General features: G+C 42.8%; 1 protein-coding gene across 3 annotated transcripts in view; it reads right to left on the reverse strand.

The window, feature by feature from the left end:
- CDCA7L (cell division cycle associated 7 like) overlaps positions 1-12,323 on the reverse strand; it is a 57,900-nt gene extending 45,577 nt beyond the window's left edge. For all 3 annotated transcript variants that reach the window (XM_030857078.3, XM_060305021.2, XM_030857077.3), the window contains exon 1: positions 12,201-12,323. In XM_030857078.3, the coding sequence (XP_030712938.2) occupies positions 12,201-12,224 (24 nt within the window). In that variant the 5' untranslated portion in view covers positions 12,225-12,323. The remainder of the gene's footprint in view (positions 1-12,200) is intronic.
- Between the last annotated feature and the right edge of the window lie 2,048 nt (positions 12,324-14,371).

Raw genomic sequence — 14,371 nt, forward strand, 5'->3', positions numbered from 1 at the left:
TACCATAAGGTTAATAGCTGATCTTTCAGCAGAAACTCTGCAAGCCAGAAGGGAGTGGCAGGACATATTTAAAGTGATGAAAGGGAAAAATCTACAAACAAGATTACTCTACCCAGCAAAGACCTCAGTCAGATTCGACGGAGAAATTAAAACCTTTACAGACAAGCAAAAGCTGAGAGAATTCAGCACCACCAAACCAGCGTTACAACAAACACTAAAGGAACTTCTCTAGGCAGGAAACACAATAGAAGGAAAAGACCTACGATAACAAACACAAAACAATTAAGAAAATGGTAATAGGAACATACATATCAATAACTACCTTAAATGTAAATGGATTAAATGTTCCAACTAAACAACACAGACTGGCTGAATGGATACAACAAGACCCGTATATATGCTGTCTACGAGAGACCCACTTCAGACCTAGGGACACATACAGACTGAAAGTGAAGGGATGGAAAAAGATATTCCAGGCAAATGGAAATCAAAAGAAAGTTGGAGTAGCAATACTCATATCACACAAAACAGACTTTAAAATAAAGACTATTACAAGAAACAAAGAAGGGCACTACACAATGATCAAGAGATCAATCAAAAAAGAAAATATAACAATTGTAAATATTTATGCACCCAACACAGGAGCACCTCAATACATAAGGCAAATGCTAACAGCCATAAAAGGGGAAACCGACAGTAACACATTCATAGTAGGGGACTTTAAGACCCCACTTTCACCAATGGACAGATCATCCAAAATGAAAATAAATAAGGAAACACAACCTTTAAATGGTCCATTAAACAAAATGGACTTAACTGATACTTACAGGACATTCCATCCAAAAACAGAATACACTTTCTTCTCAAGTGTTCATGGAACATTCTCCAGGATAGATCAGATCATCTTAGGTCACAAATCAAGTCTTGGTAAATTTACGAAAACTGAAATCGTATCAAGTATCTCTTCCGACCACAATGCTATAAGACTAGGTACCAATTACAGGAAAAAAATCTGTAAAAAATACAAACACATGGCTACCAAATAACCAAGAAAACACTGAAGAAATCGAAGAGGAAATCAATAAATGCCTAAAACCAAATGACAATGAAAACACGACAACCCAAAACCTATGGGATGCAGCAAAAGCAGTTCTAAGAGGGAACTTTATAGCAATACAATCCTACCTCAAGAAACATCTCAAATAAACAACCTAACCTTACACTTAAAGCAATCAGAGAAAGAAGAACAAAAAAACCCCGAAGTTATCAGAAGGAAAGAAATCATAAATATCAGATCAGAAATAAATGAAAAAGGAATGAAGGAAACGATAGCAAAGATCAAAAAAACTAAAAGCTGGTTCTTTGAGAAGATAAACAAAATTGATAAACCATTAGCCAGACTGATCAAGAAAAAAAGGAAGAAGACTGAAATCAACAGAATTAGAAATGAAAAAGGAGAAGTAACAACTGACACTGCAGATATACAAAGAATCATGAGAGATTACTATAAGCAACTCTATGCCAATAAAATGGACAACCTGGAAGAAATGGACAGATTCTTATAAAAGCATAACCTTCCAAGACTGAAATAGGAAGAAATACAAAATATGAACAGACCAACCACAAGCACTGAAATTGAGACTGTGATTAAAAATCTTCCAACAGACACAAGCCCAGGACCAGATGGCTTCACAGGCGAATTCTACCAAACATTTAGAGAAGAGCTAACACCTATCCTTCTCAATGTCTTCCAAAATATAGCAGAGGGAGGAACACTCCCAAACTCATTCTGTGAGGCCACCATCACCCTGATACCAAAACCAGACAAAGATGTTACAAAAAAAGAAAACTACAGGCCAATAACACTGATGAACACAGATGCAAAAATCCTCAACAAAATACTAGCAAACAGAATCCAACAGCACATTAAAAGGATCAACACCATGATCAACAGGGGTTTATCCCAGGAATGCAAGAATTCCTCAATATACGCAAATCAATCAATGTGATAAACCATAATAACAAACTGAAAGAGAAAAACCAGATGATGATCTCAATAAATGCAGAAAAAGCTTTCGATATAATTCATCACCAATTTATGATAAAAACCCTCCAGAAAGTAGGCATAGAGGGAACTTACCTCAACATAATAAAGGCCGTATATGACAAACCAACAGCCAACATCGTTCTCAATGGTGAAACACTGAAATCATTTCCACTAAGATCAGGAACAAGACAAGGTTGCCCACTCTCACCACTATTATTCAACACAGTTTTAGAAGTTTTAGCCACAGCGATCAGAGAGGAAAAAGAAATAAAAGGAATCCAAATCGGAAAAGAAGAAGTAAAACTGTCACTGTTTGCAGATGACATGATACTATAAATAGACAATCCTAAAGATGCTACCAGAAAACTACTAGAGCTAATCAATGAATTTGGTAAAGTAGCAGGATACAAAATTAACACACAGAAATCTCTTGCATTCCTATACACTAATGATGAAAACTCTGAAAAAGAAATTAAGGAAACACTTCCATTTACCATTACGACAAAAAGAATAAAATACCTAGGAATAAACCTACCTAAGGAGGCAGAAGACCTGTATGCAGAAAACCATAAAACACTGAGGAAAGAAATTGAAGATACAAACAGATGGAGAGATATACCATGTTCTTTGATTAGAAGAGTCCATGTTGTGAAAATGACTATACTACAGAAAGCTAGCTACAGATTCGATGCAATCCCTATCAAACTACCAATGGCATTTTTCACAGAACTAGAAAAAATTTCACAATTTGTATGGAAACACAAAAAACCCCAAATAGCCAAAACAATCTTGAGAAAGAAAAACAGAGCCGGAGAAATCACGCTCCCTGACTTTAGACTATACTACAATGCTACAGTAATCAAGATAGTATGGTGCTGGCACAAAAACAGAAATATAGATCAGTGGAACAGTAGAGAAAGCCCAGAGATAAACCCATGCTCACATGGTCACCTTATCTTTGATAAAGGAGGCAAGAATATACAATGGAGAAAAGACAGCCTCTTCAATAAGTGGTGCTGGGAAAACTGGACAGCTACATGTAAAAGAATGAAATTAGAACACTCCCTAACACCAAACACAAAAATAAACTCAAAATGGATTAGAGACCTAAATGTAAGGTCAGACACTATAAAACTCTTAGAGGAAAACACAGGCAGAACACTCCATGACATAAATAACAGCAAGATCCTTTTGGACCCACCTCCTAGAGAAATGGAAATAAAAATAAAAACAAACAAATGGGACCTAATGAAACTTAAAAGCTTTTGCATAGCAAAGGAAACCATAAACAAGACAAAAAGACAACCCTCAGAATGGGAGGGTTGCAAACAAAGGACTAATCTCCAAAATTTACAAGCAGCTTATGCAGCTCAATATGAAAAAAACAACCTAATCCAAAAATGGGCAGAAGACCTCAACAGACATTTCTCCAAAGAAGATATACAGATTGCCAACAAACACATGAAAGGATGCTCAACATCACTGATCATTAGAGAAATGCAAATCAAAACTACAATGAGGTATCACCTGACACCGGTCAGAATGGCCATCATCAAAAAATCTACAAACAATAAATGCTGGAGAGGGTGTGGAAAAAAGGGAACCCTCTTGCACCGTTGGTGGGAATGTAAATTGATACAGGCACTATGGAGAACAGTATGGAGGTTCCTTAAAAAACTACAAATAGAACTACCATACGACCCAGCAATCCCACTACTGGGCATATACCCTGAGAAAACCATAATTCAAAAAGAGTCATGTACCACAATGTTCATTGCAGCTCTATTTACAATAGCCAGGACATGGAAGCAACCTAAATATCCACTGACAGATGCATGGATAAAGAAGATGTGGCACATATATACAATGGAATATTACTCAGCCATAAAAAGAAACGAAATTGAGTTATCTGTAGTGAGGTGGATGGACCTAGAATCTGTCATACAGAGTGAAGTAAGTCAGAAAGAGAAAAACAAATACAGTATGTTAACACATATATATGGAATCTTAAAAAAAAAAAAGTGGTTCTGAAGAAACTAGGGGCAGAACAGGAATAAAGACGCAGGCATGGAGAATGGACTTGAGGACACGGGGAGGGGGAAGGGTAAGCTGGGACAAAGTGAGAGAGTGGCATGGACATATGTACACTACCAAACGTAAAACAGATAGCTAGCGGGAAGCAGCCGCATAGCACAGGGAGATCAGCTTGGCGCTTCGTGACCACCTACAGGGGTGGGATAGGGAGGGTGGTAGGAAGATGCAAGAGGGAGGAGATATGGGGATATATGTATATGTACAGCTGATTCACTAGTTTTAAAGCAGAAACTAACACACCATTGTAAACAATTATACTCCAATAAAGACGTTAAAAAAATTAATTAAAAAAATTAAACAAATGAAAAAACAAATGAAAAAAAATTAAACAAACGGGACCTAAATAATCTTATAAGCTTTTGCACAGCAAAAGAAACCATGAAGAAAACGACAAGACAGACTACACAATGGGAGAAAATATTTGCAAATGATGTGACCGACAAGGGTCTAATTTCCAAAATATAATAACAGATCATATAGCTCAATATCAAAAAAACAACCCAATCAAAACATGGGCAGAAGACCTAAATAGACATTTCACCAACGAAGACATGCAGATGGCCAACAGGCACATGAAAACATGCTCAGCATCGGTAACTGTTAGAGAAATGCAAATCAAAACTACAGTGAGGTTGTCACCTCACACTGGTCAGAATGCCCATCTTTAAAAAGTCTGCAAATAACTAATGCTGGAGAGGGTGTGGAGAAAAGGGAACCCTCCTACACTGTCGGTAGGCAGGAATGTAAACTGGTACAGCCACTATGGAGAACAGTATGGAAGTTCCTCAGAAAACTAAGAATAGAATTACCATATGATCCAGCAATCCCACTCCTGGGCATATATCTGGACAAAACTATAATTCAAAAAGATACACGCATCTCTATGTTCATAGCAGCACTATTCACAATAACCAAAACATAGAAACACCCTAAGCGTCCATCAACAGATGAACAGATAAAGTATGGTACATATATACAATGGAATATTACTCAACCATAAAAAAGAATGAAATAATGCCATTTGCAGCAACATGGATGGACCTAGAGATTATCATACTAAGTGAAGTAAGTTAGAAAAACACAAATACCATGATATCATTTTTATGTGGAATTTAAAATATGACATAAACTTATTTACAAAACAGAAACAGACTCACAGACATAGAAAACAAACTTATGGTTACCAAAGGGGAAAAGGGGTGGTGGGGGAAGGATAAATTAAGAGTTTGGGATTGGCAAATATTATATGAAAATATATATAATAAAATGTATATAAAACAGATAAACAACAAGGTCCTACTGTTCATCACAGGGAACTATATTCAATATCCTATAATAAACCATAGTGGAAAAAGATATGAAAAAGAATATATATACGTATAACTGAATCACTTTTGCTGTACCTCAGAAACTAACACAACACTTTAAAACAACTATACTTCAATAAAAAATTAAAATTAAAAAAAAGATGACAGTTAAATGTACTTTTATTTTTCTTAACTTTCCATTTTAAACCAATGCTAATGGAGAACAAAATAAAGGGCACGAGCCATTTTGCATTAAAAAATATTCTTAGGGAATTCAGTATCCGTGAAATTCCCACCCCCACCCCCACCCCACCCCCCACCCCCCCCCCCCCCCGTCTTAAACACCCTCAGACTCACGGAGCTTTAAGGGAAAAGATAGTGTGGGGTGGGGGACAGGGCAAGGGGATATCTTTCCTGTTTCAGTGTTTATTAAAGGTTTGTTTGCTAAATTCTATACTTGGCAGTTCCATTCCTTAAGCTGGGGAGCTCAGTGACAGCCTGAGGGCTCTCAGAACCACAGGTGGGACAGGGGAGGAGACTTTTTTCCCCACGAGAATAGTTTAAAATAGCACTTTTGTATTAAAACAAATAAAAATGTATCACGGAATAGGCATGATTTTAAAGACAAAACTGGAGATTAATGAGAAAATCTCCTGCACAGGCAGGGTGGGACTGCACACCTCCAGGCCTCTGGAACAGGTACGAACTGGCCTCCACCATTAGTTAGTCCAAGTGAAAATTGCCAGAAGCCCTGCTCCAGCTTGTCATAACTCATGCCTGCACTCACTATACATTGACAACCCTAAACCATCTTTCTTAAAAAATTCAACAAACATTTAACAGCTATGATACGCCAGGCCCTTCACACACAGGGATAATTATCACTTTGGCCTGCCACGTGATTTCGGGTGATCAACCATTACCCTGGGGTAAATCCTGGGCCCTCCTAACAGAGGAGGAGTTCTACCAGCAGGCAGCTGAGGGAGGGCCAGGCCTTGTGCCAGAAGACTCAAAGGCCAGAGCTCACTCACAAATGCGAGGCACTCGCCAGGTCCACGGGATCCTCTAGCAGTAGAGCTTAAATATGGGGGGCTGCCCACACAGCAGTGCTGCTGCTATGGAGGGTTTGGGGGAACGGGAGAGGGGGTTTGTGGGGAGGGACCCCTGGACCACGTCCAGCCCTGAGGATATGGGTTCCACTGGCAGGACACGAGACACCTGGGAAGGTGTCACCACACACCTGGTAGCCTGGGCTCTCCAGAAGCACAGTCCTCAGACCTCGTACTTCCTACGTTAGTATTCGATACGCTACTCTGTTAACGTTTTAAGTGCAACATGCAACCAGAACATGCCTAGATCGTAAGTGCAGAGCTTGGTGAAGTTTTACAAACTGCACCTACCCATTATAACCAGCACTCACATTAAGAAATAGTTTCTTTTTTTTAGCTCTCAGTAACCACTTTATAATGAGTGAACCTACTGTCTGACCTTTGAATATCCGAACTTCAATGAACACACATTTTCGGGAATGCCACCTAGAAGATGATTTATAGTTAAAATAAGCAAGACCAAAGAAAGCTTAACTTAGAGGCTCTAAGTTCAGGACGAAAACAGTCATTATTTCAGGTTAGTTATCATGAGTCCTGATTCTAACCTGGGCAAAAAGTGCCTTCTCTCAGCTAATACAGCAAAACAAATGGGGAAATGCCTTAGGAAAAAAATACGTGAGAGGTTCCCATCTATTGAAAATCACGCACATTCTACCAGATAGTAAGTACATGACAGGGAAACAGCAATTAAAAACAGCGTTGACTTCAACACAGGGCATACGGTATGTACCACCCCAAGACATTCATTGCAAAGTTTCTTAAATTTATTTGTTAATAATTTAAAACTTTTCAACATAAAGTACACACCTGAATGAAACATTACACAGTCATTGAAAATGAAAACCATAAAGACTCCAAGCTACTCAGAAAAATAGTACTGACAGTGCTAAAGAAAGCAGAATTCAAACAGCAATCATACCATAAGAGTTAACCAAAAATGGTGACTTGGACACAGGCAAACACTGAATGGAAAATGTCTAGAAAATGATGCCCAGGGAGTAGAGACGTAGAATAGTTCAATTTTTGTTTCCTTTTCAGCTTCTATGAACAGCGTATTACCTGCACAATACAAAATTCATCTAAAAGTCATTCCTATGTAAAAACTGTGTGGATCTTATTCATATTCCCAAGCTGACTTTTACAAACAGCATCCAAAGAATCCTACTCAAAGCATAACTTGTCCAGTTCCTTAAAAAGAACCAGACCAGCTGCTGCTAACGCCCCAGCCCTTCTCTTTAAAAGGAGGGGTAAAGGTATCGTAAAAAACCCCAAAGCGCTGACATCCCCTTCTATTTAAATAGTACGTTAAACTTGGTGTGTCCTTGCTTATCTCAATGGCAACGTAAGTTGAGGAAGGATTTCTAGCCTCACAACATTTCAGCGAAAGTTGTGTGACCTGCCAAGACCTGGTGATTCTAGCAGCAAGAGTCAAGCCCCGGCTCTGGAGACAGAATTCTGGCTCAGCTCCTTCCTTGCCAGGCTGCCCTGAGCAAATCACTCTATTAGGCTTATCTTTAAAATGCAGATAATACAACCTACTTCAGAGAACTACAGTGAGGATTAAATCTGTGAATATTAAGTACCTAGCACAGCACGACTTTTAAAAGGAATTGATCGTTTCCCTTCCTTGGAGGATGCGGGGCGGGTTGGGGGGCTGGGGAAGGATGACTCTTAAGGTCTTCTCCCATCCCCAAAACCCAAGGCCGCCTATGTCCCTACAGCTCAGGGCAGGAGCCAGCCGAGCTCTGGCAAAAGCAGAAGAGGCAAGGAGTTCCAGGGTGATCTCTGATGGCAGGGGGCTGGGGAACGAACAGCGTTTTCTGTCTTTGTTTCTTCCACCATAACTGACATAATATCTAGCACACAGTAGGTGCTGAAAGGACATCTGACAAATGGACTAACCCAGTCAGGGGGCCTTCTGGCATAAGCTGATGATCATGAAGAAAAACAGGCAGGAAGCCATCAACTACTTGAACTAAAATTCTGGTCCCTTTCACTGTGAGACTCCACAACCTATTTTTGCACTATACACAGGGTGCTGGCATTTACCACTATGGAAGGAAACTATCGTGCACGTTAACTTCAGCCATATGCCTACTGTGCCTCTGAATGGTCCTGTTTAAAAACAGTCACAAACCACTGCTTTTCAAAAGGAAAAGGAAATGGTCCCCAAAATATTTTCTTACCTCAATCCCTCCCCAAGTAGCCTGCATCAATTCCACTTTGATGCATAAAGCTATGTCCTTTACAAAACAAAACTGTATCTTGGACGTAAAAAGTCTAAACTACAGCTCGAAGAGAGTAATAGAGAACTCTCAAGGGCGATGTAAAACTAGGACGCCTAGACTACTCTATTCGAATGGCTTTATTGAACTTTTTTGTTAACTTACTGTTCCTAAACTGTTTTAAGTCACATAAGTATCTTACGGTTTTCTGTCCTGTGTACCTGACCAGATCGGAATTGCTGTGCTATCTGAGGTTTCTCCTGATCACTGAGAATTCAGCTCTCTTATGGATGGGAGGTCAGCAGTACATCAAAACGACGAATGTGCTGGCCTTCTAAGAAGTCACAAACGACCCCGCTCTGTGACCAGTTTCTGGGGCTCTGGGCACACATTTTTTTTTTTTTTTTTGCGGTACGCGGGCCTCTCACACGCAGGCTCAGCGGCCATGGCTCACGGGCCCAGCCGCTCCGTGGCATGTGGGATCTTCCCGGACCGGGGCACGAACCCGTGTCCCCTGCATTGGCAGGCGGACTCTCAACCACTGCGCCACCAGGGAAGCCCTGGGCACACATTTTAAGCCACAGGATCAGATGGGTACACTTTGTGTCTGTGAGGTAACTATCAGAAAAATGCCTTTTCTCCTCCAAACAGCATGTTCCATGCATATTCACGAGAACATTTAGCATCATTTCCTTCTCTAAGGGTCCAACCTGCACCCTAGCAGCAGAAGACAGTAAAAGGACTACACTGACATTCAGGACCTCCCAGCCTCTCTGCTAGGAAGCTGAGGCAGTCCCATCCTCCAGCTCCTGCAAGCTTCGCTGCTGAGCGCTCTCAGTAAGGGACCATCCCCTCATCTTTACTGGCCATTATTCCTATCATTCAATACAAAAGCACAAAGACACAGTGGTCAGCCCAACAAGGACTAGAGCCCAGGGGAGGTGTGATCACTGTCAGAGGACATCAAATCCGACACACTGTTGAGGCTGCAGAAAAGCAGAGGCTAGCAAGGAGTTCAGAGTTGAAACGAATTTCTTGTTTCCTCCCTGCCTAGTTCCCTTTACTCATAACATCGGGCCTAAGAGGCTTCACTAAAGCCCCTTCCAGCTCTATACCTTACAAGGGATGGAAATTATATCTGCTGTAGGCGTTAGATTAAAACCCACTGCACACTGGGCTGAGCCTTCCTTCAGTGTGCACTCACGCCGCTTCAGGCCGTTCATCACACTGCTTTATGCATAAGGCTGAGGTACAGAGAAGAACCACAGGAACTCAACATCCTGCTGGGCCTGATGTGTTCATTAAGTGCTCTTATCCGCAGTCACCTGCCCACCCCGTAAAACCACTCTCCACTCATTTAAATTAAGGAGGCTATAATACGCCCACACTTAAATTATGATGAACAGGAACATTTCCACTAGAAAAATCCTCACACATCTTAATTTGCCCTGTCAATTAGGAGGTCTTTTGACCGGGGGGGGGGGGGGGGGGCGTGGGGGGGAGAGAAAAAACAAACCTGATCATCTTACAAAAGTAATTTGCCCTAATGGATGCATAATGGGTCAGATATAATTTGTGGCTTACTGCCACATGGTAAATAGTTTACTTAACATTTTAGAGCTACCAAAAGTTAGCCTCATTATTTGACAATAAAATGTTCATCTCCAACTAAACATTCTGGGACATTTTAAATTTCTTTTCTTTTTTTTTTTTTTTTTGCGGTACGTGGGCCTCTCACTGTTGTGGTCTCTCCCGTTGCGGAGCACAGGCTCCGGACGCGCAGGCTCAGCGGCCACGGCTCACGGGCCCAGCCGCTCCGCGGCATGTGGGATCTTCCCGGACCGGGGCACGAACCCGTGTCCCCTGCATCGGCAGGCGGACTCTCAACCACTGCGCCACCAGGGAAGCCCCATTTTAAATTTCTTAAGCAGGAACTGTGTATGTAAGTAGTGGGTGACGCAGCACCACCAGAACAACATGTTTCAGGAATGATACATCATCAAGATACATTTACTGATGAAATTCACAAGCTCCTTCCAGAAGGGTTCAAATCCTGGAGAAACCCAAACCTCCTAAAAGCCTAGGATACTAATTATATGGTAAGTGTCAGTGGCAAAAAGAAAAACAACTAAGCCTGTCCCATCCCTTCTTGAGTTTGTTTTCCTTGCTTTTAATACCTCACTTAATTGGAGAAATTCAAAAAATACTCTTTCTCTTAAACATCCACAATAGATTTTTCTCAAGTGTCCACTTTCAGGAAGTCTTTCAGAAATCACCAAATGGCCAAAGCGACCATTAGTGGCTTGGTCTCTAATGTGCCGCCAGACCCAGGCAGGTGACAGCGTCACGGGCTCAGGCACCACCGGCCACCCCGGCAGCTGGGCCCCGGTCGCTCCGCGTCTCCCAAATCCTGCGGATGCCCAACACCCAGGTGGAGAAAGGAGATAAACACCAGCCAAAGGTAAGGTGGAAGCAGTGAGTCAGAAGCGCTCACAAAAGCAAGAAAAAACCCAACCCTCATACAAAGCATCTCTCGGGCTCCTACAAGCTGCTTCCTTTCTAAAAGGTTTATTTTTAGTTCGTTTGAAAAAGTTTTTATTGCTTACCTCCGCATAAATTATGTATATTCATTACTAGAAAGTAGAGAAAAGCGCTTTTAAAAAGTAAAAAAGAAAACTGAAGCTAAGTCCACTTCCCACCACCCATTGTAATTTTGGGGAGCTTGTTAATGAGATTTTTAAGACCTAGTTAAAACCATAATGGGTACCTGCGGTGGTGCTGTATACACGGTTTGGGAGCTTGGGGCTTTTTGTTTTTTAACCTGGTCTAATAACGCTGCCAGTTCCCCCAAACGGTTACAAGTTCCTTAAAAACATTTCCAAAAGTTCTAGAACAAATACAAAAGCAACGCTTTTTAAACCCCATTATCCAAGTTGAATTGGCCCGATTCTCGACTATGCTTTTTTAGAAAATCACACTTAAACTCATCTCCATGCCAATGCCGGAGAAAGTGGGGGGCGCGCACCGAAAAAGCTTCCCCCTCCCCCAGTCCCACGAGCACCGCAAACGCAGTCACTGCGCCGCTACGGCCTCCCCGCCTGCACTGCCCTAGAGTTCATCCGCTCCCGGGGCTCGCGGCCGCAGCGACCCAGCGGACTACCCCGAGGCCCCACCCGGGCCAGCGGCGAGCGCCCGCGTGCGGCGGCACCCGGCCTCTCCGCTCCAGGTGGCACAACCGTAAACACCGGACACACCTGCGGGGCGTGCCCGCTCCGGCGTCGGCGGGACTGGGCGCGCCCGATCCACAACGCGGCAGCCGAGGGCCACGTTTCCAGCCCAAGGCGGGGCGCAGGGCCAAGCGCAAAGGGAAGGCAGGCCGAGGGTGCGTCCGGGCTGCGGCGGGCGGCCAGATCCTCACCTGCGAGCCAGTCGCCAACTCCATTCTTCCCCGCTGGGCTCCGGCCTCCTCCCAGCACGCGGCCACGGGAGCCTCGCTCGCCACGGGGCCGCGCACGGAGGTCGCCCGCGGCCGCGCAGCGCGCTCGCTCCGCCCGGAGCTCCGGCGGGCCGGGGGAGGGGCGCACTCGGCGCCCGGGACAGGGGGAGCGCACCGCGCCGCCCACTCGGCGCCGCGGCGCCAGCCCTCGAGGCTCCTCTTACAGGACCCAAACTTCGCGACCGGTGAACTTCGCTTTGCAGGCGGCGCAAGAGGGGCTGCAGCTGGGAGCCGCCCGGGTTGGCTGCCAATCTGGGGGCGCCGGGCTCCCCCCTGCAGTGGAGGGAGGGAGTGGAGCCGTCCGGCCCCGTTTTGCGCGGGAGAAATGAGAGGGGGCAGTCCCGGCGCAGCCTCCTGCTGGCACGCCCGGCTGCGGCGCCCGCCGAATCTTTGCAGGGTTTGTTCCAGGTAGTACCCTGGAGCGCAGAGCTTCTGCGGCAATCGGTGTCTCTGATCCGGGAAAGCGTTTTAGGGCTGCCTCAGAACTTGTTCTGTAGTTGTAAAGGGGCGGGGTTCTGACGCCTCTCAAAACATTCGCTTCGGGGTACGCTTTGCAAAACTGGCAACCAAGGCCCCCCCCCCGGAACTTTAAACGGTCTGTTCTATACCACTGCACACGTGGGTCTTCCAGCCTCACTAGACAGAGAGTTTTAGAGGTCAGGAAGGCTGATAAACAAATATTGGCCTAACACCTACTACTGTGTGTCCGGCGCTGTGTACGCAAGCTTGAACGAAAAACAGGCCCCTGCTCTGTTGGAGCTTACAGTCTGGGAACCAGCCACCGACATAATATAAATGTAGTAATGACGTAAATAACTGTAATAATAATAAAATTAATTAACGATTAATTTAATCAACAATGAATTCAAATAATACCTTTAGTTAATAATGGTGATAATAAGTTCAGTAATAGGATGCAAATAAATGTAAATTTGGAGTTATGATAGATACCAGGAGGGAAAAGGTAAGTGGTAGTATGGTGGTGTAGAACTGGGGGACTTAATTTGATGCAGGACAGGGAAGACTACTTAGAGTTCTCAGGTATGAAGAGTGAAAAATTAAGTGGGTGGAGGTTTTGGAATGCTTGAAATAAGTGTTGGGGAGGGTGGTAGATAAATTGTCCTGAAATTGTAGCAGATTTGCTATAAAACTTCTCTCAATAGTTGGCTCTACAGGTATTTCGTATTAATACTATATTTTTTGACCCTCCTACGCTGTTGGTAGAAATGTAAATTGGTGCAGCCACTACAGAGAACAGTATGAAGGTTCCTTTAAAAACTAAAAATAGGGTTACCACATGTGTCAGCAATCCCACTCCTGGGCATATATCTGGAAAAAACTATAATTCAAAAAATACATGCCCCCCGTGTTCACAGCAGCACTATTCACAATAGCCAAGACATGGAAACAACCCCAGTGCCCATCAACAAACGACTGGCTTAAGAAGATGTGGTGTATAGACACACAGTGGAATATTAGCCACAAAAAGGAAAGAAATTTTGCCATTTGCTGCAACATGGATGAACCTAGAGAATATCAAACCAAGTGAAGTCAGACAGAAAGACAAATACTGTATGATATCATTTATATGTGGAATCTAAAAAATATGATACAAACGAACTTATTTACAGAACAGAAGTAGACTCACAGACATAGGAAACAAACTTACGGTTACCAAAGGGGAAGGGGGTGGGGATAAATTAGGAGTTTGGGATTAACAGATACACACTACTATATGTAAAATAGATAACCAACAAGGACCTACTGTATAGCACAGGGAACTATATTCAATATCTTGTAATAACCTATCATGGAAAAGAATCTGAAAAAGAAAAGATAGATATATAGATAGATATGGATATAGATACAAACTGAACCACTGTGCCGTACATCCGAAACTAACACATTGTCAATCAACTATACTTCAATTTTAAAAAAAGGAAAGAAAAAAATACTACATTTTTTTGAAAAAAAAAGGACACAGCTTTCCAGAGTGTAGAATTCCCAAAGTTGTTATAGATCTATCCTTTTTTACTTGGAACAATCAAGTATTTATATGTTAGTGCCAAGACTGAATCACACTTGTGGTACCA

This window comes from Globicephala melas, chromosome 9 (genome assembly GCF_963455315.2).
Source record: "Globicephala melas chromosome 9, mGloMel1.2, whole genome shotgun sequence".
NCBI classification, from domain to species: Eukaryota; Metazoa; Chordata; class Mammalia; order Artiodactyla; family Delphinidae; genus Globicephala; species Globicephala melas.